The sequence below is a fragment of the Myotis yumanensis genome, unplaced genomic scaffold, assembly GCF_028538775.1.
Source record: "Myotis yumanensis isolate MYYU_CA2020_CCGP unplaced genomic scaffold, mMyoYum1.0.hap1 SCAF_3, whole genome shotgun sequence".
Lineage (NCBI taxonomy): Eukaryota > Metazoa > Chordata > Mammalia > Chiroptera > Vespertilionidae > Myotis > Myotis yumanensis.
The window spans coordinates 99874080-99895216 of NW_027223754.1; the positions used below are offsets into that span (position 1 = coordinate 99874080).

General features: G+C 39.6%; 1 protein-coding gene across 2 annotated transcripts in view; it reads right to left on the minus strand.

The window, feature by feature from the left end:
• The window catches only part of DCLK1 (doublecortin like kinase 1), a 539423-nt gene that overhangs the window by 121665 nt on the left and 396621 nt on the right, over positions 1–21137 (minus strand). For both annotated transcript variants that reach the window (XM_070409184.1, XM_070409185.1), the window contains exon 5: positions 12432–12548. In XM_070409184.1, the coding sequence (XP_070265285.1) occupies positions 12432–12548 (117 nt within the window). The remainder of the gene's footprint in view (positions 1–12431; positions 12549–21137) is intronic.

The window sequence follows — 21137 nt, forward strand, 5'->3', positions numbered from 1 at the left end:
TCAATGGAGTGAACTGGTTTGGGGTGACTGCCTGATTCTCTATCCTCTTCAATTGGTCCATATGTCTGTTTTTGCACCAGTAACCATGCTGTTTTGAGAACAGTGGCTTTGTATTATAACTGGGTGTCTGTTATTGTGATCCCTCCAACTTTGATCTTTTTTTTCCCTCAAGATTGCTGTGCTTATTCGGGGTCATTTTTTATGATATATATACTTTTGGAGTGTCTGTTCTAGGCATTGTTATTTTAATAGGGATTGCATTGAATCTATAGATTGTTCTGGGTGGTATGTACATTTTGATAATGATGATTCTACTAATCCATGAACATGGTATATCCTTCCACTTGTTTATGTCTTCCTCTATCTCTTTTTTCAATTTCCTGTAGTTTTCAGAGTATAGGACTTTTATATCCTTAGTCAACTTTATTCCTAGGTATCTTAATATTTTTGGTGCAATGGTCAATGGGATTGTTTTTTAGTTTCTCTTTCTGTGAGTTCATTTTTGGTGTATAAAAAGGCCATAGATTTCTGGGTGTTAATTTTGTATCCTGTTACCTTGCCAAATTCATTTATTAAATCAATTAGTTTTTTTGGTGGAGACTTTAGGGTTTTCTATGTACAATATCCTGTCATCTGTGAATAATGACAGTTTTATTTCTTTTCCAATTCGGATATATTTTATTTCTTGTCTGATCCCCATGGCTAGCACTTCCAGTACTATGTCAAACAGGAGTGGTGAAAGTGGGCATCCCTGGCTTGGTCCTGTTCTTAGGGGAAATGGTTTTAGTTTTTGCCCATTGAGTATGATGTTGGCTGTAGGTTTGTCATGTAAGGCTTTTATTATGTTGAAGTATGATCCCTCTATTCCCACTTTGCTGAGAGTTTTTATCAAGAAAGGGTGTTGAATTTTGTCAAATGCTTTTTCTGCATTGATTGATATGATTATGTGATTTTTGTCTCTCAATTTGTTTATGTAATGTTTCACATTTATTGATTTTCGCATATTGTACTAGCCTTGTATCCCCGGAATAAATCCCACTTCATCATGGTGTACTAGTATGATCTTTCTAATGTAATGCTGGATCTGATTTGCTAGAATTTGTTGAGATTTTTAGCTGCCATGTTCATCGGGGATATTAGCCTGTAATTCTCTTTCTTTGTAGTGTCTTTATCTGGTTTTAGGATTAGCGCAATGGTGGTTTCATAGAAAGAGCTTAGAAGTGTTCCTTCCTCTTGAATTTTTTGGAATTGTCTGAGGAGGATAGGTTTTAGTTCTTTGAATGTTTAGTAAAACTCCTTTATGAAGCCATAGGACCAGACCTTTGGTTTGCTGGAAGTTTTTGATCACTGCTTCAATTTCCTCCATAGTTATTGGCTTATTCAGATTTTTTAATTTTTCCTGATTTAGTTTTGGAAGATTGTATTTTTTGTGTAAATATGTTCGTTTTGTCTAGATTGTCCAGTTTGTTGGACTAGAGTTTTTCATAGCATTTTTTTCACAATCCATTGTGTTTCTGTGGGGTCAGTTGTTACTTCACCTCTTTCATATCTGATTTTGTTTGTTTGGGTCCTCTCTCTTTACTTCTTGGTGATCCTGACTAGAGGTTCATCAATCTTGTTTATCCTTTCAAAGAACCAGCTCTTGGTTTTATTGACCTTTTGTACTGTTTTTTTGGTCTCCATGTCATTTATTTTCACTCTGATCTTTATTATTTCCTTCCTTCTGCTTACTCTGGACTTTTCTTGTTGCTCTCTTTCTAATTCTTTAAATTATAGGGTTAGATAGTTTATTTCCAGTTTTTCTGTTGTTTGTTTGTTTTCTTAGGTAGCCTGTAGTGCTACGAACTTTTCTCTCAGGACTGCTTTCACTGTGTCCCATAGATTTTGCATTGTTATGTTTTCATTGTCATTTGTTTCCAGGCTGTTTTTATTTCTTCTTTAACTCTTCAGTAACCCAATCATTGTTTAATAGCATGCTATTTAGCTTCCAAGTATTTGATTTTTTAATTGTTTTTATTGTAGTTGTTTTCTAATTTTATACCATTTCAGTCTTTGTGAATTTGAAGAGACTTTGCCTGTGTCCCAATATGTGGTCTATCTTTGAAAATGTCTTGTGAGCAATTGAGAAGAATATATATTCTGTAGCTTTGGAGTGAAATGTTCTGAAGATGTCAAATAGTTCCATCTGATCTAGTGAGTCATTTAGGATTGCTGTTTCTTTGTTGATTTTTTGCCTAGAAGATTTATCCAGTGATGTCAATGAGGTATTATAGACCCTTATTATGATTGTATTGCTGTCTATCTCTCCCTTGATATCTTCCAGAAGTTTTTTTTGTTTGTTTGTTTTTTGTTTTGTTTTGTTTTGTTTTGTTTTGTTTTATGTATTTGGTTGCTCCTGTGTTGGGTGCATATATGTTTACCAGAGTTATATCCTGTTGTATCAATCCCTTTAATATTATGAAGTGGCCTTACTTATCTCTAGTTATGGCCTTCACTTTGAGGCCTATTTTGTCAGATATAAGTATTGCTCCCACAGTTTTTTATTAATTTCCAGCCTTTCACTTTCTGTCTTTGTGAGTCCTGTGTTCTGAGGTGGGTCTCTTGTAGACAGCAGATATATGGATCATGTTTTCTTATCAATTCAGCCACCCAATGTCTTTTAATTGGAGCATTTAATCCATTTATGTTTAAGGTTATTATTGATAAGTACTTGTTTGTAGCATTTTTATTCTTTATGTCTGTGTTCTTTTTTTCCCTTTCTATTTCTTCTTTTTACCACAGTCCCTTTAGCATTTCTTGCATCGCTGGCTTGGTAGTTTTACACTCCCTTAGTCTGTTTTTGTTTGCGAAGCTCCTGATTTCCCCTTCAATTTTGAATGATAGCCTTACTGGATAGAGTATTCTTGGATTCAGTCCCTTGCTTTGCATCACTTTTTATATTTCATTCTATTCCCTCTGGTCTGATGTGTTTCTGTTGAGAAGTCATTTGATAATCTAATGGGAGATACCTTGTAGGTAACATTCTGTCTCTCTCTTGAAGCCCTTAAGATTCTCTCTTTGTCATTAATGTTTGCCATTGTAATTGCAATGTATCTTGGTGTGGATCTTTTAGGGTTCATCTTGTTTGGGACTCTGTGCTTGTGTGACTTTTTCTTCCCAAAATCCAAGAAGTTTTCTGTCATTATTTCTTCAAAAAGATTTACTAATCCTTTCTCCTCTTCTTGTCCTTCTGGGACACCTATTATACGGATGTTGCTTCATTTCATGTTGTCCTAAAGCTCCCTTAAGCTCTCCTCCTGCTTTCTAATATTTTTTCTCCAATTGCTGTTCTGATTGGGTGTTTTTTACAACCCTGTCTTCTAACTCACTGATTTGGTCCTTTGCTTCTTCTAGTCTAGTGTTGAAACCCTCCATTGTGTTCCTTATTGTAGCTATATCATTCTTCATTTCCTCTTGCTTCTTACATATGTTGTTGATTTTCTCATCCAGCTGTTTTAGGAACTGTATGACCCTTACTCTGAATTGTTTCTCTGACATATTGATTGCCTCCACTTTATTTAGTTCCTTTTCTGGCAATTCCTCCTTTACTTTTTTTTCTTTGTACCCCATTTTTGGTGTCTATTTATGGCCCTGGACTTTCTGCTTGGGGTAAGAGGGGTTGAAGCCCTTAGCAGTCCAATGGTCAGGGATTCGCTAGCCCGGGGGCTGGGTATGCCTTGAGTTTCACACCTTTATTGTCTCTGCTCTGAGTTGTACCCCCTTCTTCCATGGTTCTGGTCCCTCAGTTGTCCATTTCTCAGGGTTGGTTAGGGCATGTGCCCAGTTCCTCTGGTGTGTGACTCCCTGTGAGTGCCCAGAGCCCTCTGGCATGCAATTCACTGTGTGGCCCCAACACCCAAGGCGGGATGGTGCCCTAGGTCCTTCTGGCAGTGCACTTGTAGTGTGGTCCTGTGACCTGTGGCTAGGCACACGAGGTTGCACCAGCAGCTCTGACCTGGGCTGGGGATAGGGTGTGTGCTAGTTGACTGCTCTGTCTGTGCTGGGAGCGGGGCACGCACTGGCCAGAGGCTCTGTTTGGGCTGGGTCCAGAGAGCACACCGGACAATTCTGTCTCTGCTGGGGATGCAGTGCCCACCAGGCTGCAGCTGCCTGTGCCAGGGCGAGGCGAATGCCATACGAGGGCTCTGTCTGGTTTGGGGTGTAGTGCACACTGGGTTGTGGCTCTGTACTGGGACCAGGGATGGAGTGGGGTGGGGGATACCTCTGGCTTGCACTCACAGCGCAGGGTCCTGAAGCGCTGGGTTTGGGCTCCAGTGAGGAGGCACAGCTCAGGAGGTCTGTCTGACATGCACTTACTGTAGATGTCTAGGACCCCAGTTGCGGTACTGTGCTGCTCACTGCCGGGGCATAGTAGTGGTTACACATGGGTTATGGCTGGCAAGCGGCTCCCTGCACAGGTCCCAATGTGATGTCTGAGGTCAGTCTGGATGTTGGTGTGGCAGCACTCCTGGCCTCTGTTGCTCCCCTCTACAAGATGGCATGGGTCCCAAGCCAAAGTCGAGCCACCCTGGGAGTGCCTACAGTGGCAGTGGGGGCTCCCTGTCTAGGAGAGCCCTATCTGCCAGTCTCTGGGACTACTGTGATATCTAACTGTCCCTTACACACACACACCACACATGTCCACACATTCCCCTTTCACTCTATCACACTACCTTCTCCCTGCTGTCCTGTCGGCAGCCATGTACAAATAGATGTCACTCCATATGTCTTAAATGGAACACATTCCCTACCTCTCCTCCTCAGTTGACAGATCTGCTTCTGATCTCTGATTCCTCTCTTCCTCTAGCCTCATATCCACTTAAATTTCTGGTTTCATTTCCCTTTAGACACCTCCCCAATTCCCAACATTGCTACTTAAATTCTGTCCTATCAATTTATTTCCAGAATGACTGCAGTGGCCTCATGGAGTCTCCCAGACCTTTGAGCCATCCTCTCTTCCACTGCATCAGTTTCTAAAATTCAAATAAATATCAAACATGGTCTTGCTACAAATTCTTTTTCACATCTCTGCCAATACCTACACAAAAATATGTCTTCTGACCACAACTGAGTTATCAACATCTTCTTCAACCCTTTCCTATCCTAGCATTTATTTATATTGAACTAGCAACTGTTCCTTAAATATACCTTCATGCCTTTGTGCCTTAATTCACATAGTATAGTCAGGTGGTATGCCCTCCTGGCTCTTCATATTCTCACAAGATCCTTCAGATTCCAGTTTATAAGTCCTTTTCTCTTGGAAGCTTTCTCTTACCTCACTAATGAGATTTAACCCCTTCTTCCTCCGGGTTGTCATAACACAAAATTATTTATTAAAAATGATATAGATGTTTGCCTTCCCAATTTGAAATCAAGAGCTACGGTATAAATTGTCTTTGTATCTTTGAGAACCAATATATGACTGAAATACAATAGACATTCAGGAAATATTTCTTTAATAACATGAGGCATTAACAGTAAAGAGTTTATAAAAGTAGTTGGGGTAGGCTGCTGCCCCCATATAGACAGTGGGTCAAAATAATGGTTCAAGGTTTTGAAGAATATCTTTGGAGATACTCAACTTCTGAGGGTGAGCATTAAGAGGAGTTGATGAGTTCATGAAAAGAGAATGGAAGGAGGATTGAGTTTTATGTTCAGTAAAAAAATTCTAAAAACAAAGTCATGAATCATTAGCCCTCTTGACTTTCTTGGTGCATTTTGTTTTCAATCATTTCTTTGGAACCCCAGAGCAGAAAAAATCCTCCATAAAATGTATAAGGCTGAAATATCTATACTAAAGGAAAAGACTGAGCTAAAAATTAATATCTAACAATCTGCCTTTGATGGTGTTTGAAAAAATTAAAGAGTTGACAAATTGAACGAGTTAGCTGATTAAAATTATCTTTGTTTCCCCAACTTTGATTCTTGTGCTATCTGCATATGTTGTATAAAATATTTTTATGTAAAAAAAGTAGTGTTTGAGTGTTTTAAATAAAAAGGCTTCAGGATTTTCAGAGTCATATACAAGTACATTTTAAGCCTGGAGAAGTTGGGATGGTGCTTCAATCATGGTAGAAGTTCATTAACTACGGCACCCAGCTTTTTCCTCTGTAAATGTTCACCCTTGCATCTCCAGCACCCAGCATTGCTAGTCCATGGTGGGTTGTCAATGCATATTGAATGAGTGAATGGTTGTTGCCAGGAGCATTTCTACCTTGGACTGTAAGCTTCTGGAAGGCAAGAAAGTCCATAATCTCATGCTTGAATTGATGGAAATAAAGCTCAGTTATGTTTGCCATGGCTTCTACAGAGAAAGATTCTAAATAGAGGGTGTCATTCCATGAGAAAAAGTTGGCCATCTATCTAAGTGGGAATAAAAACTCTAAAACAAACAAACAAAAAACCCAAAGTTGTTCTATGTGACCTCCAAAAAGAGGTCAAAATTCTGAAAATCTGTATGTTTTAAGGAGGACTGCAGCAATGAAAATTCAAGATAGTTAAGTGTGGTTTTCTTATACTTTTAATATTAAGAACAGAGTATAAAGCAAACTAAACTTTATCTGTCCTTATTTAAATCAAATTAATGCATATTACACTCTTACTTTAGAGATGTTGAATTATAAATTGCTTGTACAAATAAAACAATTTGTTTAAAAGAATTTCACTTTTAAATTACACATCTTATGAGACATCTATGTTTCAAAGAAAAACACACATAAATATTCAACCCATATTAAACACTTTATGATATTCTTATATATTTTTGTTTCTCTTAAGAAGCAACTAAAACAACTTTTCCCTTTCTTAGTGATACCACATTCAATGTCTGGGGGCTCATTATTCTTCTTGTGTGTTATTAGGCTTCTGGCTTTTCTTTCTTTCTTTCTTTTTTCTTGTGCTAATTGCCTACTTTACACTCTCTCTGCTATGTAGACTAATAATAATTGAACAGGTATGTGAATTATGTAATCTATCAATTATTTAGAGGGTTGACTTGTATGTTACTTGAGAGTAGAGGCTGTATCTTTCATCTCTGCATTGTTAGCGTCTAACACTGGCAAACCTGTCTGTGCTTGATATTCCTGAATGTGGAAATGAACTTCTTACATTAATAAATCACCTTTATCCCTGGCTGGTGTGGCTCATTTTGCTGGGCATCTTACTGGGCAACGAAAAGCAGCTGGTTGGATTCCTGGTTTTGGGCTTGATCTTCAGTAGGGTGTGTGAGGGAGGCAGCAGATCAATGTATTGCTCTCACATTGATGTTTCTCTCTCTCTCCCTTCCTCTCTCTCTAAAAAATTAACCAAAATAATAATAATAAAATAAAAAATGTGCAAACTTAAAAAATATCCTAAAACAAAATAATAAAGTAAAATAAATCACCTCTAACTGCTTTTAGTCCCAAGAAGAGGAATAGATATAGGACAAAGATAAAATTTATAGAAGATTCTCATTCTTATTCTAATATTGACTTACAAAGGTAACTTTCTGTCAACCACTGACATAAATCATGAACTTGGGGTGAATCATTTTACTTCCTGAAATGCTGATGTCCAGGACTGATACTTAGGCTTCCATTGCAAAGTGTTATGATGCTATAAATTGCAATCTTAAACCAGATACTGTATTACTTATTTCCTGGGGATCAAAACTTTAATAAGCAGAGGTGAAGAAAAGCTATTAAGCATTGCCAGCCTGCTGTGTATGGAACACTGGAAGCCCCAGGTCCCAGCCCTGAGCTGCCACTACCAACTCTGTAACTCTGGACCAACCAGTTTCCCCAGCCCTGCCTCTGTTTCCTCCTTATTATACAATAAATAATCAATAATCATGTCATGTTGTTTGTTGTTGGGAGATCATTGGGAGAATCAAAAAAGATCAAAGATAACAATGCATACAAACTATGATGTTTCATTGGTAACAATATTATCATGAACAGTAGCATGGCATGAAAATTGAAGCAAATTTTAACTTTATACTATGCTCTAATCTTAGTATAATGTAGAAAGATGATACTGGAAGTAGAAATTGAAAAACAGAAGTAGAAATTATTTTAAACTTTAAGTTAATAGATTAGGAGGAAAACCAAAGATTTGTTGTTGTTAAAAAGTCAGGTTCCATAGTGGTGATTAAGGTTTGGGGCAACATCAATGATTAAAATGTAACTGGTATAAAAGTAAAATTATTCACATTCCAGTGTTTATGACTTATGAAAAACACTGAACAGGCTATTTTTTAAAATGTTGATGCAATCAAAATAGAGATAGGTCACTGCTCCTTTCCACTTGTTATAAGAGCCATACCTGAGTGCAGACAGGAGTCGTAGACTAGCTCAGTGGAGGGCCGAGGCAGGGGCTCCCCCTGGCATCAAGCAGCTACACTGGCCCAGAAAAGCATCAATAAGACCGTCAAACCTCAGAGGGAAGGTAGGGGATGGTGGGGGTAAGGGGGAAAGATCAACCAAAGGACTTATATGCAAGCATATAGGCCTAACCAATGGACACAGACAACAGGGGGGTGAGGGCATGAGTGGAGGGGATAGGGGATAACATGGGGATAAGGACACTTATGTAATAACCAATAAAAAATAAAAATAAAAAAATAAATGTAAATAACACTGGATTCCTAAACCCTGGGCTTAAGTCCCAAGGAAAGAAAATGGTCTTGGGGTCACTGGCATAATCCACGTATTTGTGACCGGAAACTGCTGTTCTATAAACCCTCTCTAAATTAGAGCAAGGTAGTAAGATTTGGTAGCAAGTCAGAATTAAGAGACAGTAATACATATTATAAGCAGTTATATAACCAGGAAATGATTGTCTGGCATATCTTTTAGGGCAAAATGCAAGTGTAAAGATTTATATGCATAAAAAGACTCACATTAAACAAAACATGAACAGTGCCATTGGATTAATTTTGATCTAGCAGTTAAAGAAACCTTGAATGAAGTGTTAATTTTTCAAGAACACATTGATTTTAGGATGAATTTGGATTTCATTTCTTTATGGAGATGATTACCTGGCATGGCCCTATCACAAATTTCAAGTTAATGCTGATCAAATCAATTAGGTTAGTTAAATTCAACCATAGTTGAAAAGATGATTTTGAGAAAACAATAGAAAGCATAAATGCTTGTTTGAAGCAATCTAAGGTAATGTAACCTATCATTTTAAACTTATAAAAGCAATAATAGTTCCAAATGTTGGCAGTAACAAATACAAATACATTTAATACATTTGCTTATCTGCTTTTTTGAGTTTCTGAAATTACTTTGGTAAATGATACATTCATCTATATTTATAAGATTATAATTAAATGTATCATATTTATGAGATTTATATAATCTTAGAGATGCTGAACAGTGACCAGTTAATTTTAAAGTGAAATAATTTTCTGTATTCATTTTTAATGAATTCATTTTTAATCTTTTAAAGATTAGATTCATGATTCTTTTAATTTAACTCAAATTTTAGATTTTTTTTTAAGTAAAACAGGCTCTCTACTATTCACAAAGTAAAACTTGAGTTGTAAAAATTCTGTCTCCAAGTTTTCCTCCTGTATTCCCTTATTCAATATTGGCTGCCACAGATAGACTGAAAGTGCAGGGTCACTTTTCTTGCATCTGTGGTGGCAACCTTAGCAACAGACAGTAGGTGTTCCAGGTCTCAGGATTCCATTCTCTGACATGTGCACAGTAATCTGAGCATCCTCTTCCCTTCCTTGACTTATGGGGACAAAATGAAAAAGAGAAAAGAGACTTCCACCCAAACCTAGGAACTGCCTATAGCTCTTAAAAACAAAACCTGTTCAAAACAATGATAAAAATTAATAGCTATACTGAGTTTCTTGAAATATTTATATTGTAAAAGCAATAAGAATTTGGCTTAAACACTCATTAGTAGATGTTTCACCCTAACTATACCTGATATTTTAAAATTCATGATATATTCTAAGACAAAAAGGAAAATAAAGGTTCCGTAAAATTTGTCAATGTCGGAGTTAGTTTGGATTAGGAACTAATTCTGCTTTTTACTATTGATGTTTTTTAGTAGTATTGATAATGTGTCAGTTAATGTGGAGCTTCTTGCTCCTTCACATCCTTTTGTGATTGTACGAAATAGCCAAGATCTTAGGGGCAACAGGCTGACTGGGCCCATGATCTTTTTCTCTCTTATTGCCCCATGGGAGTTCATCCTATAGTTTAGGTTTGCTCAGAGAAAATGAGGAATATTCTTTGATCAAGGCTAAATATCCTCCAAAGAGCACAGTTTTAACCTGTCAGTTGGTTAATGAACAAGCTAAGGTCTCCTAGGGGAGTTTTACATGTAGCAATTCCAACATTACTGTCATTTTGTGGTGGTCCACATTTCTGTGTGAAGATGGTGTCTCTCTTGAAGGGAGAAACTTTCCCCAGTATCAGTTTTTCAAGGGAGGGATAATCTTCAGACAGAAATTATCCCTGCTCTGAAGGTTGGCCATGGTAAGGAGGTAGAAAAGATAGTTGGCTTCTCTTTTGCTCATTGTTATCTTGACCAACACTTCAGATTTATACTTCAAGGAATCTACAGGTCTGCAACCTTTGGGTTGCAAGGGTTACAAATGAGCATTGCCACTCAGAAGCAAACAGGGAGGTAGAAAAGAAAATCATGTTTGTCATGCCAATAAATGAAGATAAGCAAGCTCTATTTTCACCCCAGATTACTCAGAGTCAAATGACTTCCTCTACTTCCCTTTTGTATCTATAGCACAGTAGGCATCAGCATCACCTGGAGAGCTTGGAAAACCCAGGTTGCTGGGCTCCAACTCCAAAGTTTTTGATTCAGAGGATCTGGGAAGGGGCTTAAGACTTGCTTTTCCAACAAGTCAGGTGATGATGATCCTACTGGTCCAGGGAACCACACTTTGGGAACCATTTCCTTAACAACTTTTTCTCTAACTAAAGGCTTATAGATGATATGATTTGAATAATCTGGAATATTTGCTAAAAGGGGGCAGGGATCAGGATGATAAACTTTACCAAGTTACCAAGTGACATTCATTCTCTAAACATTGAGTCTCACTACCTTAACCTTTAGCAAAGTCTCATTTCAGTATTCATCCAATCTTGGTGAGCTCTGTCATACTCAGGGAGGAATTCTCAGCCCACTCTTAAACTAGGAGGGTTAAACAAGCTGCATCTCAAGTGCCAGCCATGTTTTGAGACTTATTCCCTGGCTGATTACAATGTAGATCATGCTATGTGAAGGGAACAGTGGTAGAACATTGTTGCTACTCTTCGAGTGTCAAAGAACAGTAAGGTCTTTGGAGAATATCTAGGGAATCAGTAAAGCCCTAAGAAGAAGGTGACTCCTAGAGAACCAAGTTGGGCTTGGTGCTCTAACTATCCAGCTTGCTGAGAGTTCCTGCTTCCAAGACTTACTTTGGAGATTTCAGTTTTACTTATTATTAGGAAAAACAGATTGTAGCACCTCCATTTTTAAATATGGAGGTTATAACTTACATAGTAGTACAACAGCTGGTGAGTGGTGCCAGAGGCAGGCCTTGTAGCCCCAGCCTAGAGAACTATTCACATCACTCTGGGCCCATGCTATTGAGTACAAGAAAGCCTCTGAATAGGCCCTAACGGCCTTTGTTCCTAAGAACTTCACCATCTTTATGAAATCAGGTGACAATCACTTTCATATATGTATCATTTAATAATTCCCTTCCACAGTTTATATCTTTAATAAATAATTAATAATGAAATAGATCTTACACCTAAGTTTTAAAAAAAGGTCACAAAGTCAGAAACAAAAACAGCCTAACTTACTCATATCAGTTTTAAGACCAAGGAAAGAAAAGGCAGCACTGACATAGTCATCTTATGAGTACACTTCTTGCTCAAATACCAGTACTAGAACCCAGGAGACAGGACACAGGCCAAGTTACTGCAGCTATCACTGCACCAGGCTCTCATTCCCACTGCCATTAGCTCCACAGCCTCACTGGGGGCCAATGGTAAACTAAAATTTAACAAATACAAATTGGAAACTCTTCATAAGCGAGTCCCAAGTGGAATAAATGCTTTAACAGAGACTTATAGAGTTAGTGGCCTTTAGCCTGAAAAATTAATTTTTGTGATAGAAATTATGCAAGTCAGTAGTACGCTTCTATTTGTGGGCAAATCTGGGTTTTCTGATTTCACCTAAGTTAGTGTTCCCAAGATCAATGTTTTGTCTTACAGCCAACATGTTAGACCCAGGAAAATCTGCTCCACCACTCTGACATGTTCTAAAATTATAAACTGGAATTTACACTATCTTAAACCCTCACACTCTGGACTTCACACACCCCCTGCTTGTTATGGGTCATAAACAAGGCACTTTCTTCAAAGTCTCCTTTGTTGCTTTACCTGAGCTGGTTGATGCTGGTGACTTGCTGCGCCTGGAAGGTCCTGGGCTCTTGTTGGTAGTCCTGCGGGATGATGAAGCTATTTTGGTGTAAGAAGTGGACTTCACAACTCGACATTCTGGGGAAAGAACAACCACATATCATTATAGGATCATGGCAAACACCATTTAAAATGCACAACAAACTGGAAATATAAATATATGACCATCCTCAGTCACACCTATTTCTTGTCAGCCCAATGTTCATCTATAGCAGATAAATCAAGAAAAAAAGAAGAAAAGGCACAGTAGGTGTCTTCCACATCAAAATAAACAATACCCTGGCCAAGCTGAGAAGAGCTCAGTTGGTTAGAATCAGGGTTGGATCTCCTGTCAGGGCACATATAAGAAGCAACCAAAATGAATAAATAAGTGGAACAACAAATCAATGTCTCTCTCTCTCTCTCTCTTTCTCTCTCTCTCTCTCCCTCTCTCTCTCCCTCTTTCTCTCTCTCATTCATGGACTGGTGGGGTCCCTCAGCCTGGTCTGTGGGGATCGGGCTGAAATCAACTCTCCGACCTCCCGAGCGGTCCCGGATTGCTAGAGGGCACAGGCCAGGCTGAGGGACCTCGCCAGTGCAGAATCCATGCACCAGGTCTCTAGTATGCATATAAGATCTTTGGTTAATCTCTTCATACCCTCCCCCCACCCCCTTCCCTCTGAGATTCATCAGTTTGTTCCATGTTTCCATGTCTGTGGTTTCCCCTCCTGCATTGAGTGTCTGCCCCCTGGTGGTCAGTGTGTGGCCAGTCAGTCGGTCAGCTGGTCAGTCAGTCATCTGGTCAGCTGATTGGCCAGTCGCTTAGGCTTTTATATATACAGATAATCTCCCTTCCTCTTTTCTATAAGATTAATCAATAAAAATTTTTATAAAGTAAGTAATTCCCCAATTCTAGTAGTTAACCTTCTTTGCAATAATATTTTGGATACATTGAGAGTAATAGGCTGGTAAAGAAGTGATTTTGTTGGGTTTCTCTTCACCCATCTTTGAGTTATTTGTGTATATGTCTCTCTTTTGGGTTAAAGTATTCTTTCTTCCAAGAAAAATGTTAGACAAAGGTCAACCTCTTAAACCTAGATAGGAAGTGATGGATTATTTCACCATTAGAAAAGATTCCACCTATGCCAAGTTTACTTTCTTGTGAATCCTTGCAGGAATAGCTGTGGATCTTCACCATGTGTGGGAAATGACAGAATTTTCTCAGAAGAGGTAAAATCAGAGAAGAGGTGACTTTACCCTGTTTATAAGAGCACCATATGAGTCTCTGCAACCACAAGGTGGTGTCTGCAAAATGACTTTTGGCCTGAGGCTGAGAAACAACTTTGGTTTTATTAGATTTAAATCCTTGGTGTTTGTGTTCATTAAGTCCAACAATAAACATTTTAATTAGTAAAGAGCTTTTTATTTCCCTCTTAGTAAATGTGACCAATTATGATGTTCAAATTTACATATCTTATTCTTGAGGAACCATTTTTAATAAATAAAAATATTTTTATTATTGTAATGATAATCAATATTCACTGTGGATAGAAAATATAAAGAATATTTTAAAACCCACCCATTGAGTGATAGTTTTTATTTGGAGAGTGGTGTACAAATCTAGCATTTTTTCTACTCATTTATATAGTGGGATTATTCTGCACATATCCATCTGTTACTAGCCCTTTTCACACCACAATATACTGTGAGCACTTTCACTTTTCCTTGTAATGGTTACAGTGCATTTCACTGCATGGATGTGCTATAATTTGCTTAGCTAACTTCCTCATGTTGGACATTTAACTCACATTCAATATTTTACTATTATTAATAACATCTTTATAAAATGAATGTGCTATTATCTGATTATTTCCTTAGGATAGATTTAGTCCTTGGTATTTGAAATTTAATTTATAATAACTAGAAATCATGAGGTGCATCATAGTTGCTCAAAATATTTTCTGAATAAATTATTAAGTGGGATTGGTAGATCTAAAGACAAGTGCTTTTAATAGCTTTTGACAAATTGCCCTCCAAGCAGGCTGACCCAAACTGTACTTTCATTAAAATATAAGAATGGTCATTTGCCTGACCCTTCACTTATCTTTTTAAAAACTCTGCTAATTTCAAAACAAATATTGAATTTCATTGCTTTATACATGAATTGGTTTGATTGCCAATAAAGTTGTATATCTCCCCCAAATGCTTATCCTTCTTTTGGCTTTTGCAATTGGGATGGTCTTTTTCTTATTGGTTTGTAAGGATGCATTCTATATTAAAGTCTTCTACCTTGTTTATCACACCATAAATATTTATCTTTATAGGCAGTTGCTGAAATATGATAACTTTTTAAATGTAGTTTTTATATAGTTTATGCATTTCTTTGTTTTCCATTTATATTTATTGTTGAAAGTATTTCAGATATCCTTTTTTGTTTCCCATTGATCCCCTCCACCTCACCACCTTCCCTACACCCCAGGCCTTCACCACCTTATTGTCTGTGTCCATGGGTTATTCATATATGCATATAAGCTCTTTGGTTTTCTTTTAAAGCACAGTAGTTTAAAATTATAGTCTAATCTATTAACTTTTTCATTATGCATTTTAAACCATTTTATACTTTAGTAACAAAGGATTCATAATAATTCCAGATCTAATTCTAATGCCTGACTTTAACTGAAAATTATCTTCCCTATATATGTAATTCCAATTTTCTAAGCTCAAAACATCTTCTTTCCCTTTTATATTCTGAATGGTTTTATATAAACACTAGAGGCCCGGTGCACGAAAATTTGTGCACTCATGGGGGGGGGGGGGAATTCCCTCAGCCCGACCTGTGCCCTCTCGCAGTCTGGGACCCCTCGGGGGATGTCCACCTGCTGGCTTAGGCCCACTCCCCGGCGGATCGGGCCTAAGCTAGCAGTTAGACATCCCTCTGGCAGCCTGGGAGCCCTCGGGGGATGTCCACTTGCCAGCAGGGAACAGGCCTAAGCTGCAGTCGGACATCCTTAGCACTGCTGAGGAGGTGGGAGAGGCTCCTGACACCACCGCTGTGCTGGCAGCCATCAGCCTGGCTTGTGGCTGAGCAGAGCTCCCACTGTGGGAGCGCACTGACCACTAGGGGGCAGCTCCTGCATTGAGCATCTGCCCTCTGGTGGTCAGTGTGTGTCATAGTGACCAGTCATTCCCAGTTGCTCTGCTGTCAGGGTCAATTTGCATATTACCTTTTTATTATATAGGATAGAGACCTGGTACACGGGTGGGGGCTGGCTGGTTTGCCCTGAAGGGTGTCCCAGATCAGGGTGGGGGTCCCCACTGGGGTGCCTGGCCAGCCTGTGTGAGGGTCTGATGACTGCTTGCAGGCTGGCCAAGCCCCTTCAGGGTGGGAGAGTCCTGTTAGGGTGCCTGGCCAGCCTGGGTGAGGGGCTGATGGCCATTTTCAGGCTGGCCACACCTCCCAGCAACCAAAGCTCCTAGCCTCTCCATTTTTTCTTTTTTTTTGGGGGGGGGGGGGATTTATTTATCTTCTATAATTGAAACTTTGTAGCCTTGAACAGAGCCCAGGTCCGGCTGGAAGCCAAAGGCAACCCAGGCTCCCAGCCCCTCCTTGAGCAGAGGCCATGGCTGGCTGGAAGCAGGTATCTGGGATTTATTTATCTTCTATACTTGAAACTTTGTAGCCTTGAGTGGAGCCCAGGGCCAGCCAGGGCAGGCGGGAAGCTTGGCTTCCTCCATCACCAGGGGCAACCCAAGCATCCTGCTCGCTACAGCTCCGTGGCCACTGCCATCTTAGTTGGGTTAATTTGCATACTCACTCCTGATTGACTGGTGGGTGTGGCTTGTGGGCATGGCTTGAGCATAGCAGAGGGATGGTTGATATGCATGTTTCTCTTTTATTATATAAGATATTTGCCTATTTCCTCAAACCAACAAAGTAGTTGATAGCATTTAGTAAAGAAGGAATATATGTGTACATGAAATATAAAAGTTGCAGGACTATAAATAGGAGAATGTTTCTTGAACAACCTTGTAAATTGAACTCTTAGGGGCAAAAAGAAGAGAACAGATTTAAAAAGAAAGAAGAGGAGAAGGAGAAGGAGGAAAGGGAGAAGAAAAGGGAGAGGGAGGAGGAGGAGAAAATTCTGCCTTGAGTTATAATATTTGTGGCTTTATAGCCAAAAGCAGAGGGGAAAATGAATCAGGGCATTACTGAGCATGCCCAGGCCTCCACAATAGTTACTTAGGGCTGATGTTGGCTGTTTTGGCCTGCCCATGTGCCCCTGCAAGAGATTTCAATTGTTTTAAAAAAGAAAAAAGAAAAAAAATCTACACAAATGGACATAGCAAAAATTAAAAGGTAGAGGTAAGCAAGAAATATTACACCAGAAGAAAAGATCAAAACCACACGGACCACTCACATGAGGTGATAGTGCCCAAGGGTGTGTCTGCAGAGGTTTTAATTCACAAAACATGTGAAGAGGGCATCCAATTAGCTCAAGGGTTTGTCCACACAACACATTCTGGAGTTGTCCAAGCCTTTGGAGATTGGCCTAGGCCTAGCTTTTTGAAGGGCATTAGCAACCATATAGGATTGCTGTAATGTTTCTGGTCCATTGGCGCGCTTCCAAGTGCCCACTATGTGCCAAGCACTGAGCACTGCAGACACATGAAGAACAGACAAAGTTTTGGAACTTAAAACACTTACCACCTGGTAGTGGAGCATGGAGTCTTTTAACCACTAAGGGCTCTCTTTTGCTTTTTATTTCATAGACTTCACATTTGAAAATGTTGGTTTGTGAAACAAATTCCTTTAACTGATAATATGTTCTTTTATTATAAATAAAATTTAGGACTCTAATGAGGGCAGAATGACCAAGACTTTTTTCCACAGGTCATGAATGTTTAGTCACATAAATTTAAAATAGTGATTTTAAAATCTCAGAATCTAGTTAGCAAGAATGCATAGTTAAAATAGAAAGTTACCAGATGGTGTACATTGGTAATAACACCCATCTATGAGCTACAACATGAATTTAAAAGTTAATTTTAGCCTGGCTGGATAGCTCAGTTGATTAGAGCATCATCCCATGTGCCAAGGTTGTGGGTTTGATCCCAAGTCAGGGCACATACAGGAATGTCACATGCCACAGGTGCTGGAATTGTTACTTATGGCTCCAGCTACCAACCAGGGCTCTGGATCAGCATAATAGAACCAATCTTGCCAAACGAAGTTTAAATTTTTCCAGCTACCAGAAAGAAACTAGGTATTTTAGTTATTTAGTCAGTCTTAGAGCAAATGTAAGCATTTCATTTGATTTTTGAAGAACTGAAAAAAACTTGTGGGCTCAAGCCATTCTTTTATAGCTTTTCTTGCTGCTCTTGAATTTAGTTCTCAAGATATTATTAATCTATGAAAATTACTCACTTACTGGTCTGCTTTCTCAATTTATGCTCCAATGGCATATTAAAAAGACAAAACAAACATGTAATAGCTGCTCAATAAATATTGACCTGAATTGCTATTGATCCTGTAACTATTTGTGTGAACTCTTGCTATTCACTGAACTAATCCAAAGTCTCATTTTACTGATGAGGAAACTAAGTTTCATAAAGAACAAATAACTTGCATCAGACCCTAGGTCTCTTGGATTGGTGACTCCCTTACCCTCCCAGTATCTGATATTGTGGCATAAGCAAGCTATTCCATTGTGACTAAAGTCTGGAAAGTTTCTGTCAATGTCCAATGTCATGGGAAAACAGACAAGTGGGTGAATAGTGAGAAAGATGACAAATAACCAGTTCTCTTATCAACATTAAATTAAATTTGTAAAATACTAATGCTACAATTTTATCAAGATGTCTATTGCATCAGAAGAAAAGAAACAATGAACTCTCAAAAGTGAAGTTATAGTAAAGTATAGCTTGAGGGATCATGGAGTCTGAAAGATAATTAAAAATAATACAAATCTTGCCTGACTGGTGTGGCTTGGATGGTTGAGCATCATCCTATGCACCTAGAGATCTCTGGTTGGATTCCTGGTTAGTACATATGCCAGGGTTGCAGGCTTGACCCCCGTTAAGGGGTTTGCAGGAGGCAGCCGATCAATGTTTCTCTCTCATTGATGTTTCTATCTCTCCCTTCCTCTCTCTCTGAGAAAATCAATAAAACATATTTAGCCCAGCTGGCATGGTTCAGTGGTTGAATGTTGACCTATGAACCAGGAAGTGATGGTTCAATTCCTGATTAGAGCACATGCCCGGATTGCAGGCTCTATCCCCAATGTGGGGCATGCAGGAAGCAGCCAATCAATGATTCTCTCTCATCATTGATGTTTCTATCTCTCTCTCACTCTCCCTTCCTCTCTGAAATCAATAAAAATATATTTTAAAAATTACAGATCTTATACCACTTGCCTTCAACATAAGAGTGAAACTTCATGAGTTAAATTGGGGATTAGAATAATTCTTAAAGGTTGCATAATAGAATCAGAAATAAAACAATTATAGTAACTGTTCCCCTCATCCCCCATCCCCAGGATTAAAATAAAAACAATTGAAGAAAAGGGCAGCACCAAGCCATAAATTAGAAAAGAAAACAAAAGTCTCCAATCATCTTTCCCATTAAAGTTTAGATTTTAACTATTTTAATTAATTTAAGTGGGAATGGTATTTTCTAATGCAGTAAAGGACAAATGCTGAATTACTTTAGAGAATGCCAAAATCTTTGTGAGCTTAAAACCACATTTTAGAAACATGGTGACTAATCCTATCTAATAATAGACAAACATGGTAATTGACCGTACCTTCACTACACCTCCCATTGGCTAATCAGCACAATATGCAAATTAATAGCCAACAAAGATGGCGGTTAATTTGGATATATAGGTGCCCAGCAGCTATCGGCTATCAGAGCCTGCAATCAGATCTGAGAGGTCCCCTGCCCAGGCCTGACGCCTCAGTCAGAAGCGTTAGGCCTGGGCATGGGCGGAGCCAGGATGGTGGGGAGCAGGGGGGGAGCCAGCGATGGTAGGGAGCAGGAGTGAAGCCCGCGATTGCGGTGAGCTGGGGGTCCCCTGCCATTGTGGGAGCTGGGGGTCCCCTGCCTATGGCATTAGGCCTGGGCAGGGGTGGAGCTGTCAATCGCAGGGAGCAGGGGCCGAGTTGGTGATCATGGGGAGCTGGGGGTCCCCTGCTCAGGCCTAAGGCCTTGGCCAGAGGCATTAGGCCTGTGCAGGGGCAGAGCCAGTGATGATGGGGAGCAGAAGCTGAGCCTACGGTTCAGGGAGTTGGAGGTCCCCTGACCAGGGCTAATGACTTGGCCAGAGGTGTTAGGCCTGGGCAGGGGTCAAGCCGGCAATTGGTGTGAACTACAGAGGAAACACCTTTTCTGACTGCTCATTGGCTTAGCTCCCTGTATGCCACTGGTAATATTCTTAGTAACTTGGGTAATAAGAATCCAAATAGGTGATCTAGGGTTTTTTACCACACTCCTGGAGAAAAAAAGGAAGGTCTGCTGCTGGAGGGTTAAGAAATGTCATATCCTGTCCTAGCTGGTTTTGCTCAGTGGATAATGCCTCGGCCTGCCCACTGCCGGGTCTGGGTTCAGTTCTGACTAAGGGCATGTACCTAGGTTGCAGGCTTCTCCCTGGCCTGGGCCCAGGTCAGGGCTCATGCAGGAGGCAACCAATCAAAGTGTTCCTCTCACTTTGATGTTTCTCTCTGTCTTTCCCTTTCTCTTCCACATTCTCTAAAATCAATGGAAACATATCCTCAGGTGAGGGTAAAAAAGAAAGAAAGAAATGTCATATCTTATGAAAGACACATCTTGAAAATGCCTAAAGAAAGTTGTCATTTTTTTCATTTTAAAGGGACTGGAGTCCGTGTTGATGAAAACACCTTGGTGGCTGCGGTGACTGGCAGTGGCTGCAGCAGTGGGGTGATGGGGCTGGTGCCTTCCCCTGATCAGTCCGGTCGCCTCCCACAAAAGGAGGCCAGACTATGGCTTAGGCCCGCTCCCCAAGGGGAGCAGGGAGCAGGGAGTAGGACATCCCCTGAGGGCTCCCAGTATGTGATAGGGGGCAAGCTGGGCTGAGGGACCCTCCCCTCCAGTGCACAAATTTTTGTGCACCGGGCCTCTAGTAGTCTATAAATGGCCAGTAAAGTAGAAAACTTTATGTGTTCTCACAAAGCACATTTTCACAACCTCCCAGCAAGGAAGAAAGCAGCCACCTCCATTCTCCCTCTCTTATGAGGGTATTTGCCTTTGGGGGATAATCACTCCATTCTGCATTCTGATACTTTAGTACCCTTGTGCTCTCTAAAAGGGCTCCATTTCCTTTGGCTTCAGAGACACTGGACAATGTAAACACTCCTTAAGAAAGAGGATATTGAAGGACTGTGAGGTAAGCCACTTGGAGGGAGCTGCAGGATAGTAATTTCTCTTGCTATTAAAGATTGCAGCCTACCAAAAGTATAGAAAATCAGATCAAACATATTAATTAGGTCTCTGGTGACTGATTCTCCCATACCAAGCAAGCAAGGTTTGGTTTGATCTCTGATTCAGAAAGTCCCTATATTCTCAGTTTTGTAAGAGCAGAAGTATCATTCTCCATATGGTCTATAAGATCAGCTTTACAAATGTTCTTTGGTTTTGGTTAAAAAGAACTTAAAGTAGTTCCCACCTTCATT